The sequence below is a fragment of the Chrysoperla carnea genome, chromosome 1 (assembly GCF_905475395.1).
Source record: "Chrysoperla carnea chromosome 1, inChrCarn1.1, whole genome shotgun sequence".
NCBI lineage: Eukaryota > Metazoa > Arthropoda > Insecta > Neuroptera > Chrysopidae > Chrysoperla > Chrysoperla carnea.
This window is the reverse complement of record NC_058337.1, coordinates 90,744,067-90,771,440: the sequence shown is the minus strand read 5'-3', so window position 1 is coordinate 90,771,440 and position 27,374 is coordinate 90,744,067. Positions and strand designations below refer to the sequence as shown.

General features: G+C 28.5%; 2 protein-coding genes across 2 annotated transcripts; one reads left to right on the top strand and one right to left on the bottom strand.

Annotated features, from left to right (window-relative positions):
* Window positions 1-1,137: 1,137 nt before the first annotated feature.
* On the bottom strand, window positions 1,138-1,712 carry LOC123298807 (endocuticle structural glycoprotein SgAbd-5-like). The gene is made up of 2 exons (XM_044880907.1): window positions 1,628-1,712; window positions 1,138-1,480 (listed from the first exon to the last, which is right to left on the bottom strand). The coding sequence occupies exons 1-2, from the start codon at window positions 1,634-1,636 to the stop codon at window positions 1,172-1,174; spliced, it is 318 nt and encodes a 105-aa protein (XP_044736842.1). The 5' UTR covers window positions 1,637-1,712; the 3' UTR covers window positions 1,138-1,171.
* Window positions 1,713-4,544: 2,832 nt separating this feature from the next.
* On the top strand, window positions 4,545-5,114 carry LOC123301826 (endocuticle structural glycoprotein SgAbd-5-like). The gene is made up of 2 exons (XM_044884740.1): window positions 4,545-4,609; window positions 4,757-5,114. Exons 1-2 carry the CDS (start codon window positions 4,601-4,603, stop codon window positions 5,063-5,065), a joined length of 318 nt encoding a protein of 105 aa, XP_044740675.1. The 5' UTR covers window positions 4,545-4,600; the 3' UTR covers window positions 5,066-5,114.
* Window positions 5,115-27,374: the final 22,260 nt, after the last annotated feature.

Below are 27,374 nucleotides of genomic sequence, written 5' to 3'. Positions count from 1 at the left end.
GGAGGTTTCAAAAATTAAGAGGGGTAGGAAATGAAACGAGAAATTGGTTTTTTTTTCATTTAAGGTCAATAGACCATTCATAATTAATTTAATGTATGTTGTTAAGGGCATAACGAGAAGTGAGAGGGATCCTACCTCACGAAGTCAGCTTTTCATTCTCTTTTTAAATTTGGATTTACTAAATACTTTCTTCAACGTAATTTTTAGTTAAAATCCAAATGAATGCCGATTCAATTTCAAATACAATATCAAATTATTGTTAAATTTGTTACCCAACATTAGCTAATATTCTGTAAAATTTAAACTTTTCAGCACTGTTATCTAGAAGACAAAAAATATGTTATATCATTTTTCTCTGTAATTAAGACAAAAGTCGCAAATCAAACGAGGCCCAGAACAGCTAAATTATTCTCATAGCTTCTTTGCTAATTTCAGGAATTGTTTTCTTGTAAATATGACCCATTAACAAAAATTTATTCATACAAATAAGAAACAATGTAAAAAATATTTTAAAGTTTTCTCATGTTTAGATAACTTTTTTGTATCCTTACGTAATATTCATACACTTACACCAATTACATAACGTTCCTGAAATAAATTAAAATTAAACGTGTTAGTATTTTAGTTCCAAGTTTTAAATATCATTATAGAATATTTAAAAATAAAATGGAAATATTCTAACTTCTAGCATAAAATTTCTTTATAATATATTAAAATAAATATGTTTATATCTACGCACAAAATATATATTTTTTGGCGTACTTTGAGTTTGGCGTTTAAAGTACAAAAAGTTAATGATGTATAAAAATAGAATAAATTAATTGAACAACTTTTATAACAACTATAAAAATTAATAAGAAACAACTACACATGTTTGAATTATGTTTAACAATAATTTTATTCTTTACTTGCACATCTAATTAAATCATGTTATCAGGAAGAGTCTATTAATTTAATGTTCTGCTTGTAGGTAATTAATAATTCACATCTACAATTAACCTGAGGAAAAAAATTGAAATAACAGCACAAAATAATTTAACATTTTAATTATAAAATTTATTTAACAAAAAATAAAAAAATAATACAGGCACAAAATACAAGATAGAAAAAAAATGGCAAACATTGGGCAAAATAATATCAATGCATATAATACTATTCAAAATTAATTAATTTAGGCTTTTGAAACTTGTGGTTGAAAACCATTTTCATCAGCAATATATGTGACAGTGATCACTTTACCATCGGGAGCGGTATATTTATATGATCCTCGTACAACAACAGCTTCATTTTCTGTACCAGCATTCTTTAATTCACCAGTTTCTTCTCGACTTTGTCCATCGGATAATTCGTATAAGAAATTGTATCCACCAACACCAATATTGTCATTTTCATAACGTAAGATTTGTACATCCTTATCTTGTCCTTGTGGACGTGCTAATACAATATTAGCAACAAGGGCTACAGCGAAAAATACTAAAACCTGTATATAAAAAAAAGAAATTTATTATAAGAAAATTAAGAAAAAAAGCACAGTTTTCACCAAAATAAATAATCACTATCACAATATATAAAAAGATAACACTTTTTTTCACTATGTTAAAAATTATTAATCCTTTAGGGCACTCACCGATTTCATTTTTGGAAATGTTGTTTTTGTTTTTTTGTAATTGTTTACAAATAAAATACACAAATTGAACTGTAATTATTTCACATGATATTTGCTGTATTTATACATAAATTTATCATCCCGGTAAATTGATTTTTTCCCGAACACCCCCACTTTTTCCATTAATGCAATATCGTAAAAGAAGAAGACCCCCGATTTTATAAAGAATAAACCATTTACTTATTTTGTTGTTATTTTTTTTTTAATATTGTTTAACTCCCTACTATTTTAATCGTAAATATCATATATTTTATTTACTCAGTAAAAAGTGATGAGCGCATCTTTTACATTGTTTATAAACAATTAGAAGACATAAACATATATTATACAAGTACAATTGATGTTAAGTAATATTTTAAAAAAGAAACACTAAATACACATATTACAGCAATAATATCCCTATCTTTATTTTATGATTGTTTTCTTCTTGCTCATGATTTAATGAAGACGGATTTGTAATTAGGTATCAATAAAAATAAATTGATTTCATTTATTTACTTTTGAATGACGATACTTCGATGGCAAGATGTAATTTTTCATTAATCATTAATGAAAGATATTTCATTTGAAAATTGAGTTTGTTTAAAACGAACTAAGTTGATTCGATGTAGAAAAACATTAAATTATAGAATATAATTTAAATAAATTTATATGGTAAAAATCATTTAAAATTCTAAAAAAAAAATTGTTTTGGGTCACAATAATAAAATTTGTAAATAAAATGGTTTAAATATATTTGAAATAATTTTTAAAATAAATAAATTCGATGATGAAAAACAATTATTTTAATATAAAAGGCAAAAATTGATTGAAAGTAAGTAGAAATTAAAAATTTTGTTAAGAATCACTATAATTTACTCTACAAAAAAAAATTACTCTGCATCATAAGCAGTAGGTAAGAGTAAACCAACCCCTCTATTATAAGGGAGATTTTATCAAAACAATAGTTTATTTGTTTTAAGAATGAAGAATAAGAAAAAAATAGAGTAAAGTAAAATAATTCATTACATTAAGAAAGGAAAAAGAAAATCAAATTATAAGTTTCACTCTTATTTATCGAATTGATTGAAGTAGGAACTGTTTCAACTTTTAGTGAGAATTTCAAAAATTTTTTTAACAATTTTTCAAATTTTAACAAAAATTGTTTTAGTAAATTATTGTACGGCTCTTATCGTAAGTTTTACATTATTTTAATAATAAATTGAGTTTATTGTTAGTGAAAGTGATTTTATAGCATTGTTAATATACACATGGTATTCTTGTTTGGCGGAGGTGATACTTGGCTATCATAAAATGCCTTTTGCTGTATTTGGAAAATATACAATATTTCTCTTTATTCTGCAAAAAAGATATGTCATAGAAGATTTGTTTATAAATATACTATAACTTTTATAGATATATAGTGTAACAAAATAAAATAAATAACTGAAATAAGATTTTGTTAAAAAGATAATCTACTGAGAAAAGCATGAACTTCCAGGTTTATGGTTTATTTTTTAAAGAATCTAAAGAACTATATGTTGGTTAAATTTTTTTTAAACTATATGTTGGTAAAATTTTTTGTGTGATACTGTGTTGGTGTAGTTTTTCTTTAACTTGTTTCAATTTTGTTTAGTAGTAATGTAATAGGATAATTTTAAGTCAAATATTTTGAATTTGAAGTCAATAAAAATATTAATAGTAGATAAAATATTAAGGTTAATTAACCTAGCAGATCTAAGTATAGGGACAGCTTCATCGAAGTGTCGTTAAAGCTGTGATGGATATGGGATATTTGAACTGTGCTTGTTCCTTTTTCATAAATCGATATTATTTCTCTAACACGGCAACACAGAGAATTTTATAAATTAAATAAAGGAAAATCCTTGAAACAAAATTAAAATTTTAATATCTTATAAATATAAAATTAATTTCTTAAATTAAAATACTGAAATAATCATTTATTAAAATCTCATCTTTTAGTTAAAAGAACAAATAAATGCTAAAATTTGTATTATTATTCAATCAAAAATGATAGAACTTAATATATTCTTTATGTATATTTTTACAACAAAATTATAATCATGTTTTTTATGTAATTTAATGAATATTTCAAGTTCACTTCATTTTCAACTTAATATATTATTAAATCATTTATATTACTTATGTTATAACATAACTCATATTATCTCATAAAACATAAAAATAAAATAAATACAATAATTATTATTAAAAAAATAAAAACATTTCATAATAACACTTTAATAAGTTTATTATTGTTTTTTAGGTTGTAAACAATTTTACCTTTTACCTTTAAATTAACATACTATCCATTTTTTTTACTGAATAGCAACCAGAGCCCAAGGTATTAAGGTATATTTTTATGAACAGTACACTTAATATTTTGTGTCAATTCCAATATAAAATTATTCGAAAATTTTTGTCGATTGTTCATTTTTAGCGATTTGCGAATACTTTTTTCTTATTTGAAAAAACAAATTAAGAGCTTGCATGTTTCAAATCATCGATTCAAAAACAAAAAAAAATAATAAAAATTTTTTTTTCTTGAAAGGAACTCATTTTCAATTGTATTTATGCACCATGTAATTTTCTAACAATACTTTTCAGACCTATTGAACACGAATAAATTATCAATCAAATTAAAGCATTTTTCTTCTATAAAGTAGTCAAAAATTGTCGCTTAATTTTAGGGAGTTATATTATAAAAAATAACAACAAAATAAGTAAATGGTTTATTCTTTATAAAATCGGGGGTCTTCTTCTTTTACGATATTGTATTAATGGAAAAAGTGGGGGTGCTCGGGAAAAAAACAATTTACCGGGATGATAAATTTTTGTATAAATACTGCAAATATCATGTGAAATAATTACAGTTCAATTTGTGTATTTTATTTGTAAACAATTACAAAAAAAACAAAAACAACATTTCCAAAAATGAAATCGGTGAGTGCCCTAAAGGATTAATAATTTTTAACATAGTGAAAAAAGTGTTATCTTTTTATATATTGTGATAGTGATTATTTATTTTGGTGAAAACTGTGCTTTTTTTTCTTAATTTTCTTATAATAAATTTCTTTTTTTTATATACAGGTTTTAGTATTTTTCGCTGTTGTCCTTGTTGCTAATATTGTATTAGCACGTCCACAAGGACAAGATAAGGATGTACAAATCTTACGTTACGAAAATGACAATATTGGTGTTGGTGGATACAATTTCTTATACGAATTATCCGATGGACAAAGTCGAGAAGAAACTGGTGAATTAAAGAATGCTGGTACAGAAAATGAAGCTGTTGTTGTACGAGGATCATATAAATATACCGCTCCCGATGGTAAAGTGATCACTGTCACATATATAGCTGATGAAAATGGTTTTCAACCACAAGTTTCAAAAGCCTAAATTAATTAATTTTGAATAGTATTATATACATTGATATTATTTTGCCCAATGTTTGTCATTTTTTTCTATCTTGTATTTTGTGCCTGTATTATTTTTTTATTTTTTGTTAAATAAATTTTATAATTAAAATGTTAAATTATTTTGTGCTGTTATTTCAATTTTTTTCCTCAGGTTAATTGTAGATGTGAATTATTAATTACCTACAAGCAGAACATTAAATTTATAGACTCTTCCTGATAACATGACTTAATTAGATGTGCAAGTTAAGAATTAAATAAAATTTTCTTGGACAAAACTCAACACATAAACTCTATTTAGTTACTCTATTAGTAGTTCTGTATTAAATATTCTATCTAAGATATTTGATTTTGTTACAAAATAAATCTTTTATACTATTTTTCCTTTAAAAATAATTCAAATTTCTATCTTCAATGGTTTTGCCCTCGACTTTTTCTGCCGGCTAAAATCTCTCAAAATCAAACATGGATGGTGGAATTTGTCTCTTTAATGATGTTTGTTCAAAATTCAATATATATCCATCTTAAATGGGTTCAAGGGCTGTACGATATTTTTTGTCTGCCAAATATGCTAACAGTTTTTTGTGTATATGAAGTCTGCCGACGAACTATATCGTGCTTAAACGTACATGTTATAATATTATATTTTCATTATCGAGGGGTAAATTATGTATGGAATCATGAATTTTTATATGAAGGCCGGTATAAAGTAATTGTGTGAAGGTAAAAAGAGTTATTTATTGAAATAAGTCGGGTTTATACATAGCAGTTATCTGCATAATTTCATATCACCTCCTTGCCCACTCTAGCTATTGCAGCTGGTATTCCAGTCCATTGTACAAAAATAAAAACTTAAAATTTTGGAATTTTTTATGCAATGTAAAAGTAACGTAATGGGAAAGGGGTTGCGCTAATTCGGATACCAGAGGGCATGTATGAACATACACAACAGGCATAACCATGTTAGCAAAGTTTATGCCAGAAGGATATTTTTCTTTAATTATTCAGTACACACAAAAATCTAAAAATCTTCGAGTTCTTTCTAACTTAGGTACTAGCTATTTCGCAGTTTGGTGCTATAATTTCTTTTTAATTTTATGAGAAAGAGATGCGAATATACTGTATCACTTTTTTAATTCATTCATTCAAGGAGCACAATGAACTCCAGAGCCGAATTCCATGGTTTTCCAAGGGCATGTATATAAATTTGATGTTTATACTGCGGGCTAAGCGAGGAAAAGTGGGTTGATGGACAGCCCGTGAGTCTTAAAATTAGTACATTGATACATTGGCATTAATCATTTTCACGAGCTAAGCCGTGGGCAAAAGTAAAGTATAAAATAAAAACTGAGGATAAAATAATTTAACCAGTGAATTTTGGCATTATCTTTTATTAGAAAAGCTACAAATAATTTTGATTCTAAATAAAAGATAACTATTTTAACCCTAAATAAAACTGATCAATATGGATTCAGGGGTGCTAAAAATACCATATTGAAATTAGTTTTTCTTTACTTAATGGAAAAGTAATTTATTTTTACAATGATTTCACCAAACTTTATGCATTTTTATCTTTTGTTGGTAAAATATTGTACAATCTTAAAAGGAACGCAGAAAATGTTAAGTTTTTGAATTTATAACTGATAAAAAGAACGTGTATATATGAAAAAATAATATCAAAGACTTTGATAAGTGTATTAATTAATTATTCCAATAAAAAAACTACCTCCTCAAAAGGTCAATTAAATTAATTGATTTATTTGATTACAAAAAAAACAGTGTGTTTTTTTACAACCTAAATTAATTTTTTTTCTCACAAAAATCTCATCAATAAATTACAATAACTTTTTTAAAATTACAAAATTATTAAAAAAATTATTTTAACCTAGAGGCAATCAATTGATTTTATTTTTATTTTTTTCAAATAATAAAAATAAAATAAAAGATAGATTATGAAATTAAATAATTATAATTATTTACTATTAAAAATTAAATTAATTGTGTGTGAAATATGAGAATGATTATTCATTTATTAGTAAATGTAAATTAATTATAATTTTATTAATACACCGGTTGTTTAATAATGAACGTTGCGAATTTTGGTTGCTTCAATTGAAATATTTCTTTCAGAAATAGTATAACGAAGTGGAAGTCTTTAGAGGTCTTTACTTCGCCTATAGAGTGCTGTTGAAGTCGAACAAAATATAAAGGGACTTCGATGAAAAAAAAAATTGGAACAGTCGTCATGGAACTACCGAGCCAAAAATCTTTGAAACTGTGAGAGTTAGAAGAAATGTTTATTTGCGTTCCTAAATGTGCACACAACCTTTGTTGGAAACATATGTTGTGAACTATTTAGATTGGCTACATTTGGAATCCAAACTAAATACATACTACAATCATTAAAAACACTTCAAATATAAATACCCAATTCAGCAGGATAATACAGGTTATATAGAAGCTAGTTAGTCTTGTCCATAATGCACTAAATTACAGGAGTTATTTTATTATTTAAATAGATTCAGTATCACGTATTGAATGTAAATGCACAAAATCCTTACAACGTAGGTGGGGAAAGTGCCATCATTTTAAGGACAACATAAACGGTTAGAAGTCAATAAAGGAAATTAACATTTTTGTCTAAGGTGCACGGTTAAAGCGATATAGCCTAAAAAAGTTTTCCTTAAAATGGAGGCACTTATCCCACCTATTTTTATAAGAATTTTGTGAATATACATTCAGTACGTGATGAACTTATTTAAATAAATAAAAAAATAACTCCTGTTATTTAATGCAGAAAAAAAGTCTTTGTAGTCTGAAATAGGAGCAGGATCTTTCAATTTATAAAATTTACTATGTTAATTTTTTTTTTCATAAAAATTTAATAACTCTTATACAAATAATAAACATTTTAATCATTCAATTTAAAAAAGTAGTTCAAATACAAAACTGTTGTACATATTCTATTGAACACACGGTGCTAATAAGTTTTGAAAATACTCACTTATGTAATTCATATATTATAGAAAAAATAATAAAATCTTCATGGAGCTATAATGTTTTTATAGTATTTACTATACACATAATTGCGGTATTTGATTTGTGGTCAAATTATATAATTTATTATTTTCAATTAAGGCATGTTTAGTAAGGCTATCTCGAAATGGCCCAATAAGGGACCAACTAGGATACCCTAACGTAATTGAAATTAGTTTTGCTACATCGGAACTTCCATGTGAATTGAATTGGAAAGGGTCAGTAATATTTACAAATAGAACATTCTGTTATCATAAACTTTACCTATATAGTATAACTTTTTTTGGGAACTGTCCAGGATTATCTTGATAAAGAGCCTATAGAACATGCCCAATCAGGAACTTAGTAGAGTTTAACATTACATTCAAACTAGAACCTGCATTGGGAAACCAGTTAGATAAAAAATGGGCACACAATAAAGTTTTTAATCGGCTTGACTGTAAAAAGTATTCTTAAAATTCATTGTAGCAGATAAACATATCATTTTAAAATAAACAAATTATTAAATGGTAATTATTTGTAATATATAAATTATAGTAAAGAAAATTATAACGAATAAACTGATAAACGCAGAATTCAATGCACAAAAGGCTCAGTAGGGCTGAAAAAAAATGTCGATAAATGCTATTTTTGAAATTCAAATACAAGATAAGAAAATCATGATCCAGCCAAGGTATTTACTACATGTGTTCTCAATCTAAATCTATTATCTCTTACGAAGCTGCACTAATCAGGCATTACCGTAGAATAAAGTTTTTCAATTTATTTATAAAAATACTTCTAAAAACATTTTTCCTCACCTCCGTGTACAAAGTGTCCAGTTTCGTCCCGCTGTGCAAAACGAAGTTGCCGCTTTTTACATCCATTGGTGAGAATAATCGTATTCACACCAGGGGAGCAATTGAAGAATGTCTCAGATCTCATGTTTGTCACCCACGACATTGCCTCGGGCGAAAATGAACATGATCTCTTAGACATTCTTTACTTTGTTCCCTGAATGTGTAATATTAATCCCGGAAAAAGAAGACTTTCTACAGTATAATAAAATAACTTGTGTGTTAAATACAGTATCAGGAAAGGCTCCGTAAACGTCATGCATCATCTAGGAAGGAAAAAAAAAACTTTTCCTGTAGTTCTCAAGGGCACCAAATTTTACTGTTGAATAGTAAAACGATAAGCTTATTGCTGGTGATCCCAAGACAATTTGGTGTGAAAATATTGGGTCCGTTTTTTCATATGGTGATTAATTTTTCTTTTCTCTTTAATCAAGTTAGTGGAATTTTATAAATATTTCTCGATGTGTTAAAAATTAAATTAAGTTTTTCATGATTTGTTGCGAGGAAAATTATTCTACCTTATAAGACTTGAAGTCTTAGAAAGTTGGGTTCCAGTGAGTGAATGATGACAACTTATAAACAAAATTGAATACTGTTTGAAATTCTAAATTTAAAATCTTACATTTTTCGTTTATGACAATTAGAACCTTACAGCAGGCGTGGACGAGTTATTTTTAGTCAAAGTCACCAATGTTATAAGTTTATTGCGTGCCATAAAGTTTATTGTGAGTCTCTTTATACAAGTCCGCATTGCTCATAGAGGAGGAAACGAGGCAGGTATATACGTCTCTTCTACATATCTCAGTTTCTCTAATAGTAATGAGATAGGTAGAAAAAAAATGTTGTCTCTTTGGCTTAGTTGTATTATTGGTTGACATTGGTTAGGGTATCACTGTCTTACTCATATGTTATTTACAGAAGTCTAAGTTGCTTCTCTAAGCCACGTTTGCCTATGGATGCCTTACAGTCTCGTGAACATGTAAAGAAAGAATCCTTATCGGATTTAATTATCAAATTGAATTTTAATTAATTATTTTTATACTCAGGACTAAACTCTGGACATTTAAATCATTCTTTCAACAGAGCAGAAATAAGGCCGAATATTAAAAAAAAAAACTGATTCGATTCCGATCAACAAAGTAAAGAACAAGCACCAATTTTTAGAATTTTAGGAACGGAATTATTATTCTACAATACAATGTAAAAAAATTAAGTAATAATAACTTGGGATCTTGTTTAAATAAAAGTTCATGTTATAGACAATAATAATTCTAAACAAGAAAACAAAATATTATTAGATTTTAATGAAAAGATGAGAGAATAATTTATTTTTTTCTTTGTCAAATGTCAAAGACATGATAGGTGTCACACATATTTATTTGTTCGTAAGCCTTTCTTTTCATCTAAGATAAAATTTCACGATTTTATATATGAGAAGAGAGCGATAAAGAAATACCTATTCTAATAATACAATACGATATTAAAATATTGGTTACATATTTATTATTTTATAACCACGCGGTGTGTCTATATGCATTATATGTGGGTAACATAAAATTAGGCTTTTATTTCTTTGATTTCATTTTTTTAAAATGGGAGTTACGTAATTTCACGTAACAGTGACATTTACTTAAACAAAATCGTTCAATCTTCATTTAATTAACAGGTCTTTACATTTTTATTTCATGAATCAATTTTATTTTGTTTTACCAACATGATTTCATACACTAGCTGACATTTACCTGTTTCGGTGGATAGCGACAAGTTCTTCTCATAGCAATCTGTGAGTGTTGTAATTGTTCTAAAAAAAAAAGCAAAAACTCCAAGTATTATATTACGATTCAACTATTTTAAGAAAAACTGAAAAAGTTACTCCCGAATAGACAAGTATCGAATTTCTTATTTTATAAATCCAGGCTACACACATTTTTTGGTTTTTGTACAAAGATAAAAAAAAAATGATGTAGTTCACATATGGGCGATGTAAAATGACTTCTCAGGTCATACCGTTAAAGATAGAAACGTGTAGGTGTTTTTTTTTAAAATTCCATCTCTAAGAGTGCCCTAAGGAAAAATGGGGGAATTTCGCATACAGAGTGCCTCATGAGTTTAACGAATGTCTTTCTAGAAAAGTCCTCTTACAGTTTTTGATCTGATGCATTCACACCCACCCTTGCTGCACACGCATAGACTTATACACGTATGCATACGAATACGCCAACGTAACGTTGAAGCTCTCTCATCTTACTTTCACAGTTTCTTACTATTTTTCCTCCTCCCCTCTGTGTTACCGCCGTAGCACGCTTCTGATCGGCAGCCTAATTTAATTTATAGCTAATTATCCGTCAATCGGAAAAAAATAAAATAGGACTCTTCATTAGAATTTTATTTTCTACCTGACTCAACGAGGGCGTCCGTTACTTCTGTGACATCCCATATAAAAACCCCATATAAATAATTTTCTAGGCAAATGTTAATCAATATGGTTTATAATTTTATAATATTCACGAAAGATAAATATAATTGTTCTTTTCAGAAGTAATAGGTGGTAACATTTTTTATCAATATACGAAGTATCTGAAGAAATTGTTAAAATTCGTGACGCAGCATATTTAATCGATATGTGACTTTACGCCAAGGCTCAAGAAAATTTTCGTGCGAAAGAAATTATTCTATTATTTTATATTAATGCATTCAAAAATTATTAGAAACTTCTCAAAGAACTTGAGAAAGACATATTCTTTGGAAAACAAAAAAATAAGTGCGCAATATTTTCTAAATTCTGTCCAATGAAATGAACAACGAATCCCCTCCCGTTAAACCCCTGGGTTGGGGGTTAGGGTCTCCAACTTTAAATCTTAAATACGTATCCCCATATTTTATTACAGATTCAGATTCTCCATGTCTTATTTTACTCGAAAGTTGTTTATGTTTTTTATTTATATTTTTTAAATAATATTAATAATAAATTATATTAATATACAATTTTACCTCGAGTATCGTGGTATTTATTTCAAAAAGTATGTCTCAATTCGAAGTCAACAAAAATTTATCCTTACTAATCATTATGTCATTCGAAAATGTGATTTTAATTAGGAATTGTTTTTCAAAGTGACCCTTAAAATTTCGACAACATTCCAACTTTGATCTGCTTGATGTAAATCTCAAAAACAATACATAATAAAATTCCATCTATATTAGACAAGCTGAATTTGTGTATAGTAATTATTTTATTGTAACATTAAAATAGATAATAAATTAATATCTCTTTAATAAAGCGTAGGAATTGGTGGCTATATTACGTTCCTTGACATACACCTTGACCTTGTTCATTCTTTTTAACGCTTCAATCAAAATATCAATTTTTCTTACAGAAATTAAAAAAATGATAGTACCTTAATATAATTCTTTATTTTTTAATTTTATTAATATGACTTCATAAAATACAACCTTCAATAAAAAACTAATATTTATCCTAAAGGAAAATAACGACATTCACATCGATAATTATATAAGAATAGGATCATAAAATTTACGTGATATATGTGTGTAATACGCGCAAAAATTCTTAATATCATTCATTTATACACACATATTTAATTACTATTGCTATACATATATAATAATAATATAAACTTTAGCAATATAAATTCTTCGAAAAAAATTCGAAAATTTACATTATTAGATACTAGCTCAACCCGTGCAAGCTAGTTTCTAATAATCAATTTTTTATTTGATAACTAACACGGTAATATGAAATAAAAATCTGTTTTAAGATCGTGACTTTATGTCTCTATTCAATTTAATGTGACGTCACATAGCCTATAACCAGCGGACGATGAAGATGCTTTTAACGATACCTCATTTGTCAAATTATGATAAATAGGTTTAAAGCTTGGAGGGAACAGACGAAAATACATACATTTAAAACTATTTTTCAGTTACAATTTCGTGATAAAGGATCAATCATCAAGACGTTTTTAACGATTCGTCATTCGTCAAGTTATAGTAAGTAGTTTTGAAGCTAGATGGGAAGAGAAGAACCGCCATAGTATAGTCGGGGAAAAACGAGTATTGTTGGCGGATAATTTTTGATTCAAATTTTCACCAAAATATGAAAGTCTAATCGATTTTATCGATGTGCATAATTCCTACAAGGTACCAAGTCCTATTCCTACAAATGTGACTTTATGCCTATCTATTTCTTCTTATGTATACCTTAAGTCAATGACTGTATCGAAGCAGTACTGCTAAATAGGATTAGACTTTCATATTTTAGTTTCAAATTAGAAACAAAATGTTGGATTTGATGATCACAAGACGAAAATCTACTCAAATTTTTTGTCAACATTTAAGTTTACCAGTCCATAAATTATTTTGACTATCTATCGTAATGAATATAGTATTTCAGAGTAAGACCCAAAATTAAATCAAATAAAACACATGAAATAGAATCATTAAAATCACTTCCTAAATTTTCCACTTAAATAATAAAAAGGTATGTATGCATGCATCTATTTAAATTAATTATTTATTATTAATAATAAAGTTTTTTTTCTATTTTTATTTTGAATACATAATTATTTACCTTGACATCTAAAATTAATTTGTATTTTTTACTATACTTACTATATGTATACTTACTGTTGATTAGGTCATTAAAATTACTGCTTATTCAATAATTATTTACAAATGGGTATTATTGGATGATGGTCTCATTTTCATCGCTGTTGTTTGTGGGTGCAAAAAATGTAGTAATTGAAAAAAAAGACATCATTTTTTCGAATTGTTTATTAGATACTTGTGTACAAAATGTTACAGGATTCATAAAATATGTTTACCAAAAATGCCATACATTATAATTAACTAATGAAAACAAGAGAAGTAAAAAATAACACGCCAGTCGGTAATTTTGCCCTTAAATTATTGGCTTCTTGGTAACCATGTTAAACATTTGATCATGGATGAGGGCTGTTATAAATATGATATTTTTCCTTTACTTTTTTTGTAATTTAAAAAGTTATTTTAATCCCCGACTAAAAGGAGGGCCGTTATAAGTTGGACGTGCGTATTAACCAATAAAATTTAACTTTTATACCAGCATAAATAATTGATTAAAATGGTGCAATTCTTCTTCCGGCATGTCCAGTTCTGAATTCTTAATTGTGCAATTCTAAAAATTCCTATAAAAACTTACAGAACTTGTTATTACTGTCAGTGTAAGTCGTAGAAATAATTATCATATAGCCCGGTAATAGAACTATTCTTCTCTACTTGAGAAAATCAGACGTTGAGACGTTTTTAAATAATAATTTTATTTTTCAATTTTTATTTCACTTTTAAAATTAACTTTGTACAAAACTTAAGCAATTTGTTTGTTGTTTCATAACTTACTTAAAAAATGCTAAGCCCAACTATCATTCGAACGAAATTTATTGTTAGTTCAAAAATATTTGACATAGCGATCAGTCTAAAAATAAAATAATTTTCAGTGGAAGTAACACACAATTAGCATAGCTAGCTGGAACACCTTAACCAAAAGCTACTGGTTCAAATTAATATTAGGATTATGTTTTGATGAATGGTTATTATTTCATCAGTTAATCAAAAAGCAATAAATTTTACTTATCAAGGACTTTTAATTTAGTGTATTGTATTTCACTTCTATATACGCTAGGATTGCCTGTAAACGTATTATTTTGGAAGCTTTAATTTACCTACAACTTTATTATAAAAATTCATAACAAAATTATCAATAAAATCATCCTGATACGGAGATTTGCACTTTGCTTCCAAAAACTAAGCGATAATTTGTTTCGTCAACTGTTTGTAAGGATTGGTATGTTTTGTTTCAAAAAATACAAGTAAAGTACCGAAATTTACAAACCGTGTTTACCTCCTTTTTGTCGGTCAGGATCCATCCAAACATTTCACTTATCACAAAATAAATGAAAGTCGTTATTTTCCTTCAGCAAAGTTTTGTAAGTAAACAATATTTAGAAACAAAAATAAGTTGGTACTTCGAAATCTGGTATAAACTATGTAGAAAAGACGCACGAATTTAAGTTTGACTTGAGAACTCGAAGGTGTCGGCTTTATTATATTTTATTTTCTTTTGTTTCGAAATTCTATATACGAATGATAAGATTTTTACCGAAATATGCCTTTTCACAGTATAAGCTACTTAATATAAAACGAGCTGAGAAAAAAACAAATATTTATAATAGAAATTAAATCTCCTATAATAAATCTACCATGAAAAGCAACCGGTCGAAAGCACAAGTTTATAACTTGAGCAGTAAAACTAAAGTTTTCAAAGGCATATTTTATTTTGTAAAGGTTTTCTATTCGAAATTCAATTTTTGGTATTAATTGTAATACTAATACTAGGAGATCTAAACTTATTGATTATAAATGTATATAGAGGTCGTAAGAATATTTCGCCCAAGTTATATTGTTTATAATTAATAATTAACCAATATTTCCATATCAAATTTTTTCATAATAATTAAGCATTGTTTTTTCATAATTTCTAAATACGTAATCATACTGAAGTGTTTATTAATTTTTTATTTTTTTAAAATTTTAAATAATTTATTTTATTTATAATACTTGAGGGCATTTATGTGCATGCAGGAGGCCTATTACTTAAGTAACATCTCCTTCGTCATATTCAGAAGAAGTGAATTTAAATATCAATATAATATATTAACTATAATTTTATCTAAGTAATAGCGATGTAATATTTTGTAATATCTATTATTTAATATTACAATAAATATGTAAACAAATTAGTCCTTTTGCAACAATTATTTTAATTATTTCCATTATTATCATTAAATTAAAATATATTTATCTATTTGTAATGAGCATTAGATATATACATATCATTAAATCTTTGATTTTAACAATTACCAGATGTCCGATGTGCGATATTCAATGTAGGATGATAAACGTAAATGAAGGCATTCGAAATTTTACATATGTGTAAGAGCAAGATCAAAGTACAACACCAAGTATGCTAGGGAGAATCAGTTAATTACAAAAAGACCAAAGCCAATGTGTTAGACTAAGAACAAAGTTAAAACCTAAGTATATAAGATAAAGATAAATTAGCCTTGTTTTGGTCTAGGTGGTCATCACTAGATTTTTTCCCGGAAAATCTCTCCAAAACGAACAGATTTTTTTAAAATCATAACTAAGAATACCCTCGATGAAGTAACCTTTCAAACAAAAGATCTAATTCAAAAACGGATCATCCGTTTGAGAATTACGATGCCACAGGTGGGAACAAACAAACACACACCATAAGCACAACACCTCTTTCAGGATTAACTGTTCCAAGATAATAAATATGACACATTTGCGTACCTCAACAATTTTTTTTAATGATTTTGCTTAAAGTTTTTGTATAAAATTAATTTTTCAAAAGGTATTTTTGTCAATTATATGCATTATCATTAGACTGTTTACTATGCACTTTCAAATGAATGTTATTTATCAAGATTAATAAGAAAAAATATAAAATTATTATTTACTTACATAAAAAGGAGTCAAAGTTTAGATACTCATATAGACGTTTATGCTGTTTCCTTTAGTGATACTATATTTTCTATCTTTAGTTTCTCACAATAAAAAGGGGATAAACAAAATCAATCGAGAAATTTTTATTAAGTCCCCATTAGTTAGTAGACTATTTTCATTAATTCGCCTAATAATTAGTACACAAAGCCACAGCGAAATGTGGCCCGGCTTAGCTAGTATGCTAAAAACCTTCAAATTGTTCAAAAATATTCAAACTATATTTCATTAAAAAATTCAATAAACTATTATATACATCCATTTCAGGACTTTGAGAACACGAGTTTCAGGACGTCAGATATCTTTTTTGTGTTTCCCGAACCTCGGGTTTCTTCAATGACCTTGTTCAAATTAGATGAAATTAAGTATGTGGGGTAGTATACAGAGTGTATTGTTGGAATGGAAACTTATTTTAGCTATTCGGCATGGATTACCAAGAGAAAATCTGCTTTTTCCGACATTTTGACTGTACAGTTTGTACAACCACAATAAATTTAGCTTAAGAGGTAAAAATCGCTTTGTAAAATAAGTCAAGAATGTACCTTTCGGAAAAATTTATTTCCCATCTCGCTTTCTCCCTTTTTCTCTACCACAAAGTCAGGTTTTTTTGCGGTAAGGCTTGATATACGTTTACAGCCTCTCCAAAGGTTAAGGTTAACGATTGGTATATAAGCGGAGTTAGTGTCAAGAATTTGTCTTTTGATGGTGTTTTAATTTTGAGCATTGGTTTTAAATTATATATGTGAGTAAAAATTTCAGATTCTTCCTTAATATTTTAAATTGAGTGCCTTAAGGTTCTAATTATTATGTTAGTAACTTCGATAATAAAAAAGATAATTTATAATAAATGCAATAAAAGATGGTATCTTAAAAAATATTTCTTTCTTAAACTGCAGAAATAAGTCACCGCCATTTAAATTACCGCCTTGCATGTAGGTACTATAACATCTTAAATACAAATTATATAATTAATTTTCATTAAGCATTTAATTAATAAATACATACACCCTACATAATTAAACTATTAGAAATCATAAATATATATTTATTGTAGTTTATTATTACAGAATAAAACAAGTACCTAAGAAGTACCTAAGGAGTACTCAAACACTTTTTTCCAATAAAAGACATTCCTACATTTAACTTTTTATAATGAATATTTAAAAACATATAAAAATGTTGTACGTTTTATAAAATACCAATGATTCACTTTCCTATAATGTGAAATATGATGATATTAGTAATTTTTTTCTCATCGGCTCGTAAAGGAGTATGTTATTACAATCACAAGTACAATAATTCACAATTAACAACAACAAAATTGTCAATTGTATAAAATTTAATTTACCTTCTTGTAAATACCTCTTTTACTGATAGGCTCTAAACCAGGCATTGGAAAATGTGACTCAGAGAAGTCCCTAATACTTCTGTAGCTAAATAACGAGCAAGACAGCGACAACCTAGCCAGTGTCAACCAATAAAATGTGTAAGACAGAGAGACAACTTTTTTTTACTACCTATCTCATAACTATTAGAGAAACTGAGATAAGAAGAAGAGTCGTATGCCCGTCGAGCTTCCTGCTCTATGAGCAATGCGGATATGCATTAAGAGACACACAATAAAGTTTATGGCACTCCATAAAGTTATAACAATGGTGACTTTGACTTAAAATAACTCGCCCATGCCTGCTCTAAACTATTCTACATATTATAAAACATGTAAAGAACTCCTTGATTGTTCAAAGTAGAGGATGAAAAGGGCTTCAAACACAATTATTCCTCACATAGTTTTTTCAATGAGTTGAATAATGTGCTACTATCGATAAAAAAACATGAAATTCATTACAGAAGCGGTAGCATAGCCTAGGGTAGAAAATCTTATGGATCATATGTTAATATACCTTGAATCTCCCACATTATGTATGTGATTAAGTAAGTTTCTCCCACAGGCATCCTCTTCTCTGAGCACCTAGTAACATACAAAACAAAAGTCAACTTGTAAATAAACAAATAATATGCGCAAATTTTTGTAGGTACTCTGAAAAACTAAAAAAATTTATTTCTAATTCTAACGAAATCTAACTAACATAGATAGAAACTAAAGAATATATCTGATTAAAAGTGCTGTAAAAGCTCTTCGGCACAAGACAAACCATTGAAATGTTTTTTGTTTTAATGAAAGCCACGAGAGAGAATCCAAGATGAGAAATAACAAGCTTTTGAGAAATGTTGAACACAATCGTGACTTTTGTTAGCATTGATACCAATTCAAAAACATACCTTATCATTTAACAAAAAACCACTTTGTCATTTTGTATTTATTATACAATATTTTTAATAAATAATAATCAAAATTTTGTGTAATCCATGACCAAAGCATAATAATTTTTGGAATAAATATACATTATTCGTGGGTTGTTATTTCCCAAAAATGTATAATAATAGATATATGAAAATATATTAACTGATCAAACCGTAAAAAATTTTTATTGTTTTACATTTTTAATATTAGATATTATTTTTATTTTTCAGAAAACAGACATAAGTTTGTACATGCGTACAGTCAAATCGGTTTATAGTGACTATGCTAGGTTACCGATGGTAGAATCAATAGAAGCTACCCTAGGAGAATAAAAAAATTCTATATAGAAAATTTTAAATTATTATTAAAAAATATTATTACTATAAGGGATCCGAGTCTACAAATAAATTAAAGTAGTTACTTCGCATAGTAGTTAACTAAACAAAGAGGAATCTTAACTAGTCATGAAGGTAAAAAGCTTAACTTTCAACTAAAACATAAAAATTTCCATACGGGATAATTTTTCTAACTAAGATTAATAAATTATTAAATTTATTATTTATAATAAGATAAATTCAAAATTATTCCATAAGGCTTTAGGCATACAAGTAACAAGGACATAACTAAAATTTCCACATTCATTTGCAGGAAACTGGGTTGCGCGAAAATTTTTCCCTTGCGATTATTATGTATTTATTTAATAAAAATTTACCAGTGTTTAAAATGCCGTGAAAATCTAATTAAAATTTTATATGCTTTTTGACTAAAAATTTAAATATTTAACAAAATCAGAACCAGGTGAATGCTTAGCCTGGACAAATTTTATTAGCGTGTTGCTGGTGAATAATGTATAAAAAACATATATTTTATTATTCTTATAGTATGTATGTAGACGATTTTCACTATATTTTATAACGTTTACAGCATAAATATGGTGACATTTATAAGAAATTATAATCATACATCCTTGAACTCATATAGAAAGCATATTAACTTTATTATGTGAGGTAAATAGGTATAAAAAAACCATTTGGGCTTATTGCAATTTATAATTTTTTTTCATTTTTATTTTTATAAATCATTGTATAAAATAAATTATTGTTTATCTGATTGCAAAGATGAGTTCATAATTTTATTTATTTTAAATATATTGTACCTACACATATCACATGTATACAGTTATAAAGCGTGTTTCAGAGTTTTATGGCACTGTTTAATATATGCGTTCTCTAACACAAACAAAAAGATCAAGCGAAAATTCAAACGAAACAAAAATATCAAATTCGGTTCATCCGTTTAGACACTATGATGCCACAGACAGGCAGACAGACACAGACACATAGCCGTCAAATTTTTAACACCCCTTTTTTCTAGTTCGGGGATTAAAAAGGATCAAAATCTTAAAACACTCAATACTCAAAAAAAAAACAAAATCACTATAAATTCACCAAAAAAAAAGGACTTTTTCGAAAATTTAAAAAATTATACCGCGCATAAATGCTTTTGAATGTCATTCTTCATTACTTTGAGAATTAGCTAATAAATGAAATGGCCAAAAAACAAATTAAAAGGTGTAAGTTCCACAGAAATTTAATAAATTCACTTGAGATTTAAAGTCAAGAATTCCAGTTTAAATAATCTTTGTATCCGCTATTACTATTAGCAACTGTCCTTGTAAATTTCAGAAAAATGGTCCATTTGCTATCGAGGTTGCCTGATTTGATGATATTAATTTAACAATATAACATTCAGAATAACTGTTAACAAAGTAACAACAATTTTCAGGCTTGTCAACAAAATAAAATAAGTCATATATATAGTTCATCCAGCCACTTACAAAATAAATAAAACGGGAGGACGTGGAGGCAATTTTTTAGGTCCAAAGACAAAAATTTGTATGTACTTTATTTATTTATTTTGTGCTAGAGAAAACATACTTAAAATAGTGCCATGAAATTCTAAAACACCTCGTATATTATTTTAACTAGCTGATTATTAACCTGTGACTTCGTGTTTATTAAATAATATATATATATATATATATTATTCTAAAATATATATATATATATACTGTGTGTGTTTGAAGCATCTTGGGATAGAATTATGTCTGTAGTATGACTGAATACAGAATACATTCGTTTAGTAATGCATCTAAAAGAGAGGTATTATTAATGTATTGCAAGCAGAGAGTTGTATGCAGAGAGTGGGAGATTTGTTGCATATGATTGACGAACTTACTAGTTATCTGTAACTAAATAACTTCCACTTCCAAGTGTCTTCCAAGTAATTCAATGCATGTATATAATACCTCTCTTTTAGATGCATTACTATATGAATGTATTCTGTATTCAGTCATACTACAGACATAATTCTATCCCTAGATGCTTCAAACACACACGGTATATATATATATATATATATATATATATATATATATTTGGGTACGAATTTATTTTGAAATTTTAGCTAATAAATCAATCACAATATTGCGGTTCGTGTGAAATTTTGGAACAATGAACAAAATACACTTCAGTATTTTTCAAGATACGATTATTAAAAAGTCTAATAATTCAAATAATCTAAATATGAATGTAGTGTATTCCTAACATTCAAGCTACGCCTCTTTTATCGGTATATCCCATTGATACCAATATGTGCGTCGCGCCACATTTGAAAATATGACCGATTTATGTGAAAAAAATTCTGAAACTTGTTCATAAACCTTTGAGGACCCAGATTACCTAAAAAATAATTTTTAAAAATCGAACTAATTTTTTGACCCGATTGGCGAGCGCATAGTTTTCAAGAATTCAATTTATTTCCTCTAATCTAATACGGAAAATCCTAATTTTCAAAAGCGCAATTTACTTGATTATTAATTTGAGCAGAAGTAAGAATTAATTTCAGCAAGGGGTCTTTGGGTTTTTTTTTTGGGGAAACTTAACCAACTCTTCAAAAAATTTCCTCAGGTTAGGAGTGTTGTGACTGAAAAAATTCATAAAACTGGTATCATCAAAAACATAAAAAATCGCAAAAATTCTTTGCAACATTTAAAGACTAGACGGATTGCTGTTAAAAAAAATACACGTTGGTCGAAAAATTAATTCGAGTCTAGTAAATCTTCGGTCAAGGACATAGCTTCTCATCCAATAAAGCTCTATTCTATCAAAATGTAAGCTATTAAAATAACCATTTATGGGGTATTGTCCTATAGATATCCGGTAGTACCTAGCCTCTCAGCCACGTTTGATTTCAAAATTTAAACATGCCATAGGTAGTGTCACTTTCGGTTCTATAATGTTGATTTCAACGAATTCCAATTAAGAATTTGTTAAAAAATCTAAGAAATATTTCCTTTTATGGACCGACCTTTAGTTTTATACGAGAAAGTAATAAAAATAAAACAAATTGATTAAAATTAAAATAGTTAAGGACAGGTCATTCGAATGTACATTTAATTTTAAAAAATATGATCAAATTACATTTAAGGAAGTATGATTGTTAAAGTAATTTTAGATATAAGCAAATGCAAACAAACAATTGACTGAGTTAATTGTTATAATACCCTGTATATCAAGTGCATCGTGCAACGTCGACTCATTTTGGTATAACAGTGTTAATAAGTGAGTACATTTGTACGTTAGCAATTCGAATGCCAAACTCAATCGCATTCATCAGTAGTTTTTTTTTTTTAATAGTTTTTTAGTTCTATCTTTAACGGTTTACAAGAAGAGTAATACGGATCAAAGACTCAATTGTCCAATGTTGCTCATTTACGAACTCAATCTCTCGTTTTAAGTTCTGAGGACGATATAATATTCCTTAGCTTGATATCTCGTTATACCATGTATATATGAAATATACATAGTATATTAAGTTTAGTCCCAAGTTTGTAACAATTAAAAATAATGATGCTAGGAAAAAAATTTTGTCATAGGTGTTCATAAAATCACCTAATTAGTCCATTTCCGGTTGTCCGTCCGTCCGTCTGTGGACACGATAACTCAAAAACGAAAAAAGATATTGAGCTGAAATTTTTACAGCGTACTCAGGACGTAAATAGTGAGGTCAAGTTCGTAAATGAGCATCATAGGACAATTGGGTCTTGTAAACCGTTTGAGATAGAACAAAAGTTTAAATGGAAAAAATGTCCTTATAAAAATTAAACAACTTTTGTTTGAAACATTTTTTCGTAAACATCACTGTTTACCCGTGAGGGCGCCAATTAGGCGAAAATTTTATAATATGTACTATACTTGATTATCAGTTATATATGTGTCAAATGTAATATTACCTACAATACAACAAGGGTTTCAACGAAATCGGTTATTACGATGCAAATACATATGTAAACATACCCATTACAAGATTTGGTAATTCTGACGAAGGAATCAAGACTAGACCAGTATTTTTTTTGCCAAAGTTTGCCAAAGTTTACCAGGTTTACAAGGTTTACCAAGGCTTGGATTGTGAATCAGCTTTTATTTGCTATAAAATCAAGTCCAAAGTTAGCCTTGTTATACGAACCTTACTTAGTTTATTATAAGGCTTATTTGACCCCAAATATTCAAGTTTTATTTGACGATAGAGCAAATAGTTTTTAAGATATCGATCAATGCAAAGCAATTTCATAAAATATCTCGAAAATTACTCAGTTAATGGTCAAATAAACACGATTTTTGTAATTTTCGGGTCAAAATTACCTTATAAACTTAGTTTTACCGAAATCGGAAACAAAAACTTTTTTACACTTTTTGCAATTTGTAAAAATCGAAAAAATCATAAAAAAATTCAAAAAAGCACAATTTTTGTAATTTTTGGTTAGGTTGGGTTGGGTTGGGTTGGGTTGGGTTGGGTTGGGTTGGGTTAGGTTGGGTTAGGTTGGGTTAGGTTGGGTTAGGCTGGGTTAGGTTGGGTTAGGTTGGGTTAGGTTGGGTTAGGTTGGGTTAGGCTGGGTTAGGTTGGGTTAGGTTGGGTTAGGTTGGGTTGGGTGTGGGTGTGGGTGTGGGTGTGGGTGTGGGTGTGGGTGTGGGAGTGGGAGTGGGAGTGGGTGTGGTTGTGGGTGTGGTTGTGGGTGTGGGTGTGGGTGTGGGTGTGGGTGTGGGTGTGGGTGTGGGAGTGGGAGTGGGAGTGGGAGTGGGAGTGGGAGTGGGAGTGGGAGTGGGAGTGGGAGTGGGAGTGGGAGTGGGAGTGGGAGTGGGAGTGGGAGTGGGAGTGGGTGTGGGTGTGGGTGTGGGTTGGGTTAGGTTGGGTTAGGTTGGGTTAGGTTGGGTTAGGCTGGGTTAGGTTGGGTTAGGTTGGGTTAGGTTGGGTTAGGTTGGGTTAGGTTGGGTTAGGTTGGGTTAGGTTGGGTTAGGTTGGGTTGGGTGTGGGTGTGGGTGTGGGTGTGGGAGTGGGAGTGGGAGTGGGAGTGGGTGTGGTTGTGGGTGTGGTTGTGGGTGTGGGTGTGGGTGTGGGTGTGGGTGTGGGTGTGGGAGTGGGAGTGGGAGTGGGAGTGGGAGTGGGAGTGGGAGTGGGAGTGGGAGTGGGAGTGGGAGTGGGAGTGGGAGTGGGAGTGGGAGTGGGAGTGGGAGTGGGAGTGGGAGTGGAAAATATTTGCTCTATCGTCAAATAAACCTTTTAACTGATTAGAATTTAGGATTAACATTCTTTTTAATCTGTGGATTAACCAAAATTAAAAAGAAGCGTAGGTGTTTGTATTGCATCATTATTCTAACAAAGCCTTTGTAAGTATGGTAATATATTATCTAATAATATTTATTACATCGAAGAAAAGTTTTACGGAGGTTGTAAAGTAATATTCAAAATAGTTTATGGTTTGAAAATTTTAATTTATGGTCGGAAAATTTATTCCTATAAATACTCCAATTATTTTTATGGTTCTCATACGCAAAGCAAGGCACTTAAATTTATTCTAGATTTAGATTATGGGATGCGTATCTGTACGCGAATATGTTGGATAATAGCTTACGTTTTTTTTAAACACTCATCAACATATCACTCAATCGGTGGCGGCTTTCATACTACTTATAGGTATAGCTGTTCATAACATTCCCTAAAGAGTCTATTTCTGGTTTTCCAAAGAGTTAATTTCAGGATGTAAAAAGTGAGATTGAAGTTTTAAATAAGCAACATAGTTCAATTGGATCTTGGGTCCGTAGACTCATTTTGTAAACCGTTAGAGATAGAACTAAAGTTAACAACTTTTTTTTGAAGCTTTTTTTCGTAAGCATCACCGTTTACTCGTGAAAATTAGGTTAGAACATATTAGGAATATCAGTTATATGTGTGTGACACCAAATTCGTGCTATATTTACACAACTGCAGCTATCTATGAGTGAATATCTTTCTTTACTTACATGACGTAAAAAAAAAAACGATTGCATAATCAACACTTCCTATACATGGTATTTTAACAATTAACTCAGTCAATTGTTTGTTTCACTTGTTTTGTTTTTGAGTTAACGTGTCCGTGGCAGATAGATTAATTAGGTGACTTGATGAACTACGGGCAAAATTTTGTACGTCGCATCAATATCGGTGCGTCGGTGATATCATTTTTTTGCATATATATATATATATATATATATATATATATATATATATATATATATATATATATATCTTAATATATATATTTCTTGTGTGCGTGTGTATGTAATTGAACTCCTCCTAGACGGCTGGACCGATTTTGACGAAATTTTTTGTGTGTGTTCGTGGAGATTCGAGAATGGTTTAGATTTACAATTTGGTCCAGTACAACTGTTTTTGAGGGCTCCGTACCAAAAAAATGAAATTTCATTAAATGGTGGGAGCGCATATAAATCATATCACATTATATTACAACTTACTATGTGTACTATGTATTTTTTATTGTCAATAGGCATTTATTAGAGCCATATGCGAGCGCAGCGAGCTCCACTGCCGAAGGCCAGGCCAAAGGTCGAAGCTCAGGCCGGTCCAATAAATGGGAGTTAAATTGGGGTTTAGCGGGATGAGTGTAGCAGACAGGCTAAACGTAGTATAGGTATTAATGAATTGTAGTTACGTTTCCACAGGACAACGTCTGTTGGGTCCGCTAGTATATATATATATATATATATATATAATATACTTTCTATTAAAAAGTTTTTTTTTTTTTTTTTCATTTCGAGTGAACTTATTGTGGGAGTTCTCCGGACGATCAACGAATTAAAATCCAAACTTAAAGATTTCCGATTTTGATTAAGCGAAAAATTATTTAGTTAGAGATTTTATTAGTAAGAGATAAAAATTCTGGTAGTTTTCCATAGTTTTAATCGTCATCTCGGAAGCGACAAGCATACCACGTGAATACATATACCTTGGAACACGGTCGATTAATGCAGTAAAGCAACATTGGGTATAGTAACTATTTGAATGGGAGACCGCTTGAGAACATTGAGTGTTGTGGCCTTTTAGTTATTCATAATAGTTTTTTTACATCTTATATTTGAAAACTAAACAACACGGACAACTTTTAACTTCATTTTATTCGATTTCATAGATAGAAATAAAAAAACTTTGGTGGATACGATATTTTTAAAAAATTTCCGTACTTTATAGTGATTCCCCATAATGTATTCGAAAATGTTCGTAGAAAAATTTTTCTGGGTAGATAAGGTCTTATTTTAAATATTTTAAATAGTTTCATTTTTTTATAAAAATTTGTCAAAATATATTTGAAGCTACGGTAGTCTTACTACCTTAAATCATATATCAAAATATAAGACGTGTTCCTGTTTTCAAGGTCTAAATTTTTTTGTAAAACTAACTTTACTCTTTAAAAAAATAATTGTTGATTGAATAATAATCTTCTTTCAAATATTTTTAAAATGATTGGCATTAGAATGTAATAATAATTTTATTAAAAATATTACATATACGTATTAGTTGACTCTACATATTCGTCATCAATCTTGGTATTGATTTATCTCTAACATAAAAAATAATTTATTGAATCAATTCAATTAAAATTATGGGTATTTATACAATTATGTGATTAGTGATGAATTAATTTGTTTTGTGTTAAATAAATATAAATGCGGGAATATTTACAAAAATAACTCTTTCCTTATCTTACAAATTTAGACAATTATATTAAAGGTTATGAATGGATGACTAAAATTGGTTAGGAAATGATTTTTATATGGTCATCATAAAATTTGTAATTGTCATATTTTTCTTTGTAGATACATCATTTTAATTTTTTCCTAACAACTTCCTTGAAAAAAAACTGTGTTTATATTATAGTTTTATAAGTAAGAGATGTAGGTATGTCATGAAAATCTTAAAATTCAGGATTTTATATTATAGATTAAATTAAGTAACTGTTTACTGCCGTTATTACTGTTAGAAATATTTTAAAATAAAAATTTTTTCGCATTTATAATTTTTCAATCTAGTAAAATGTTATAGCTTAGTGACGACGAACTTAAGGTTACTCTTCAGTTTCTGATATAAGATAGATTGAAACAGTAGTTTTGCTCGTCTTTATTTTTGCTAGTCAAATTTTACTT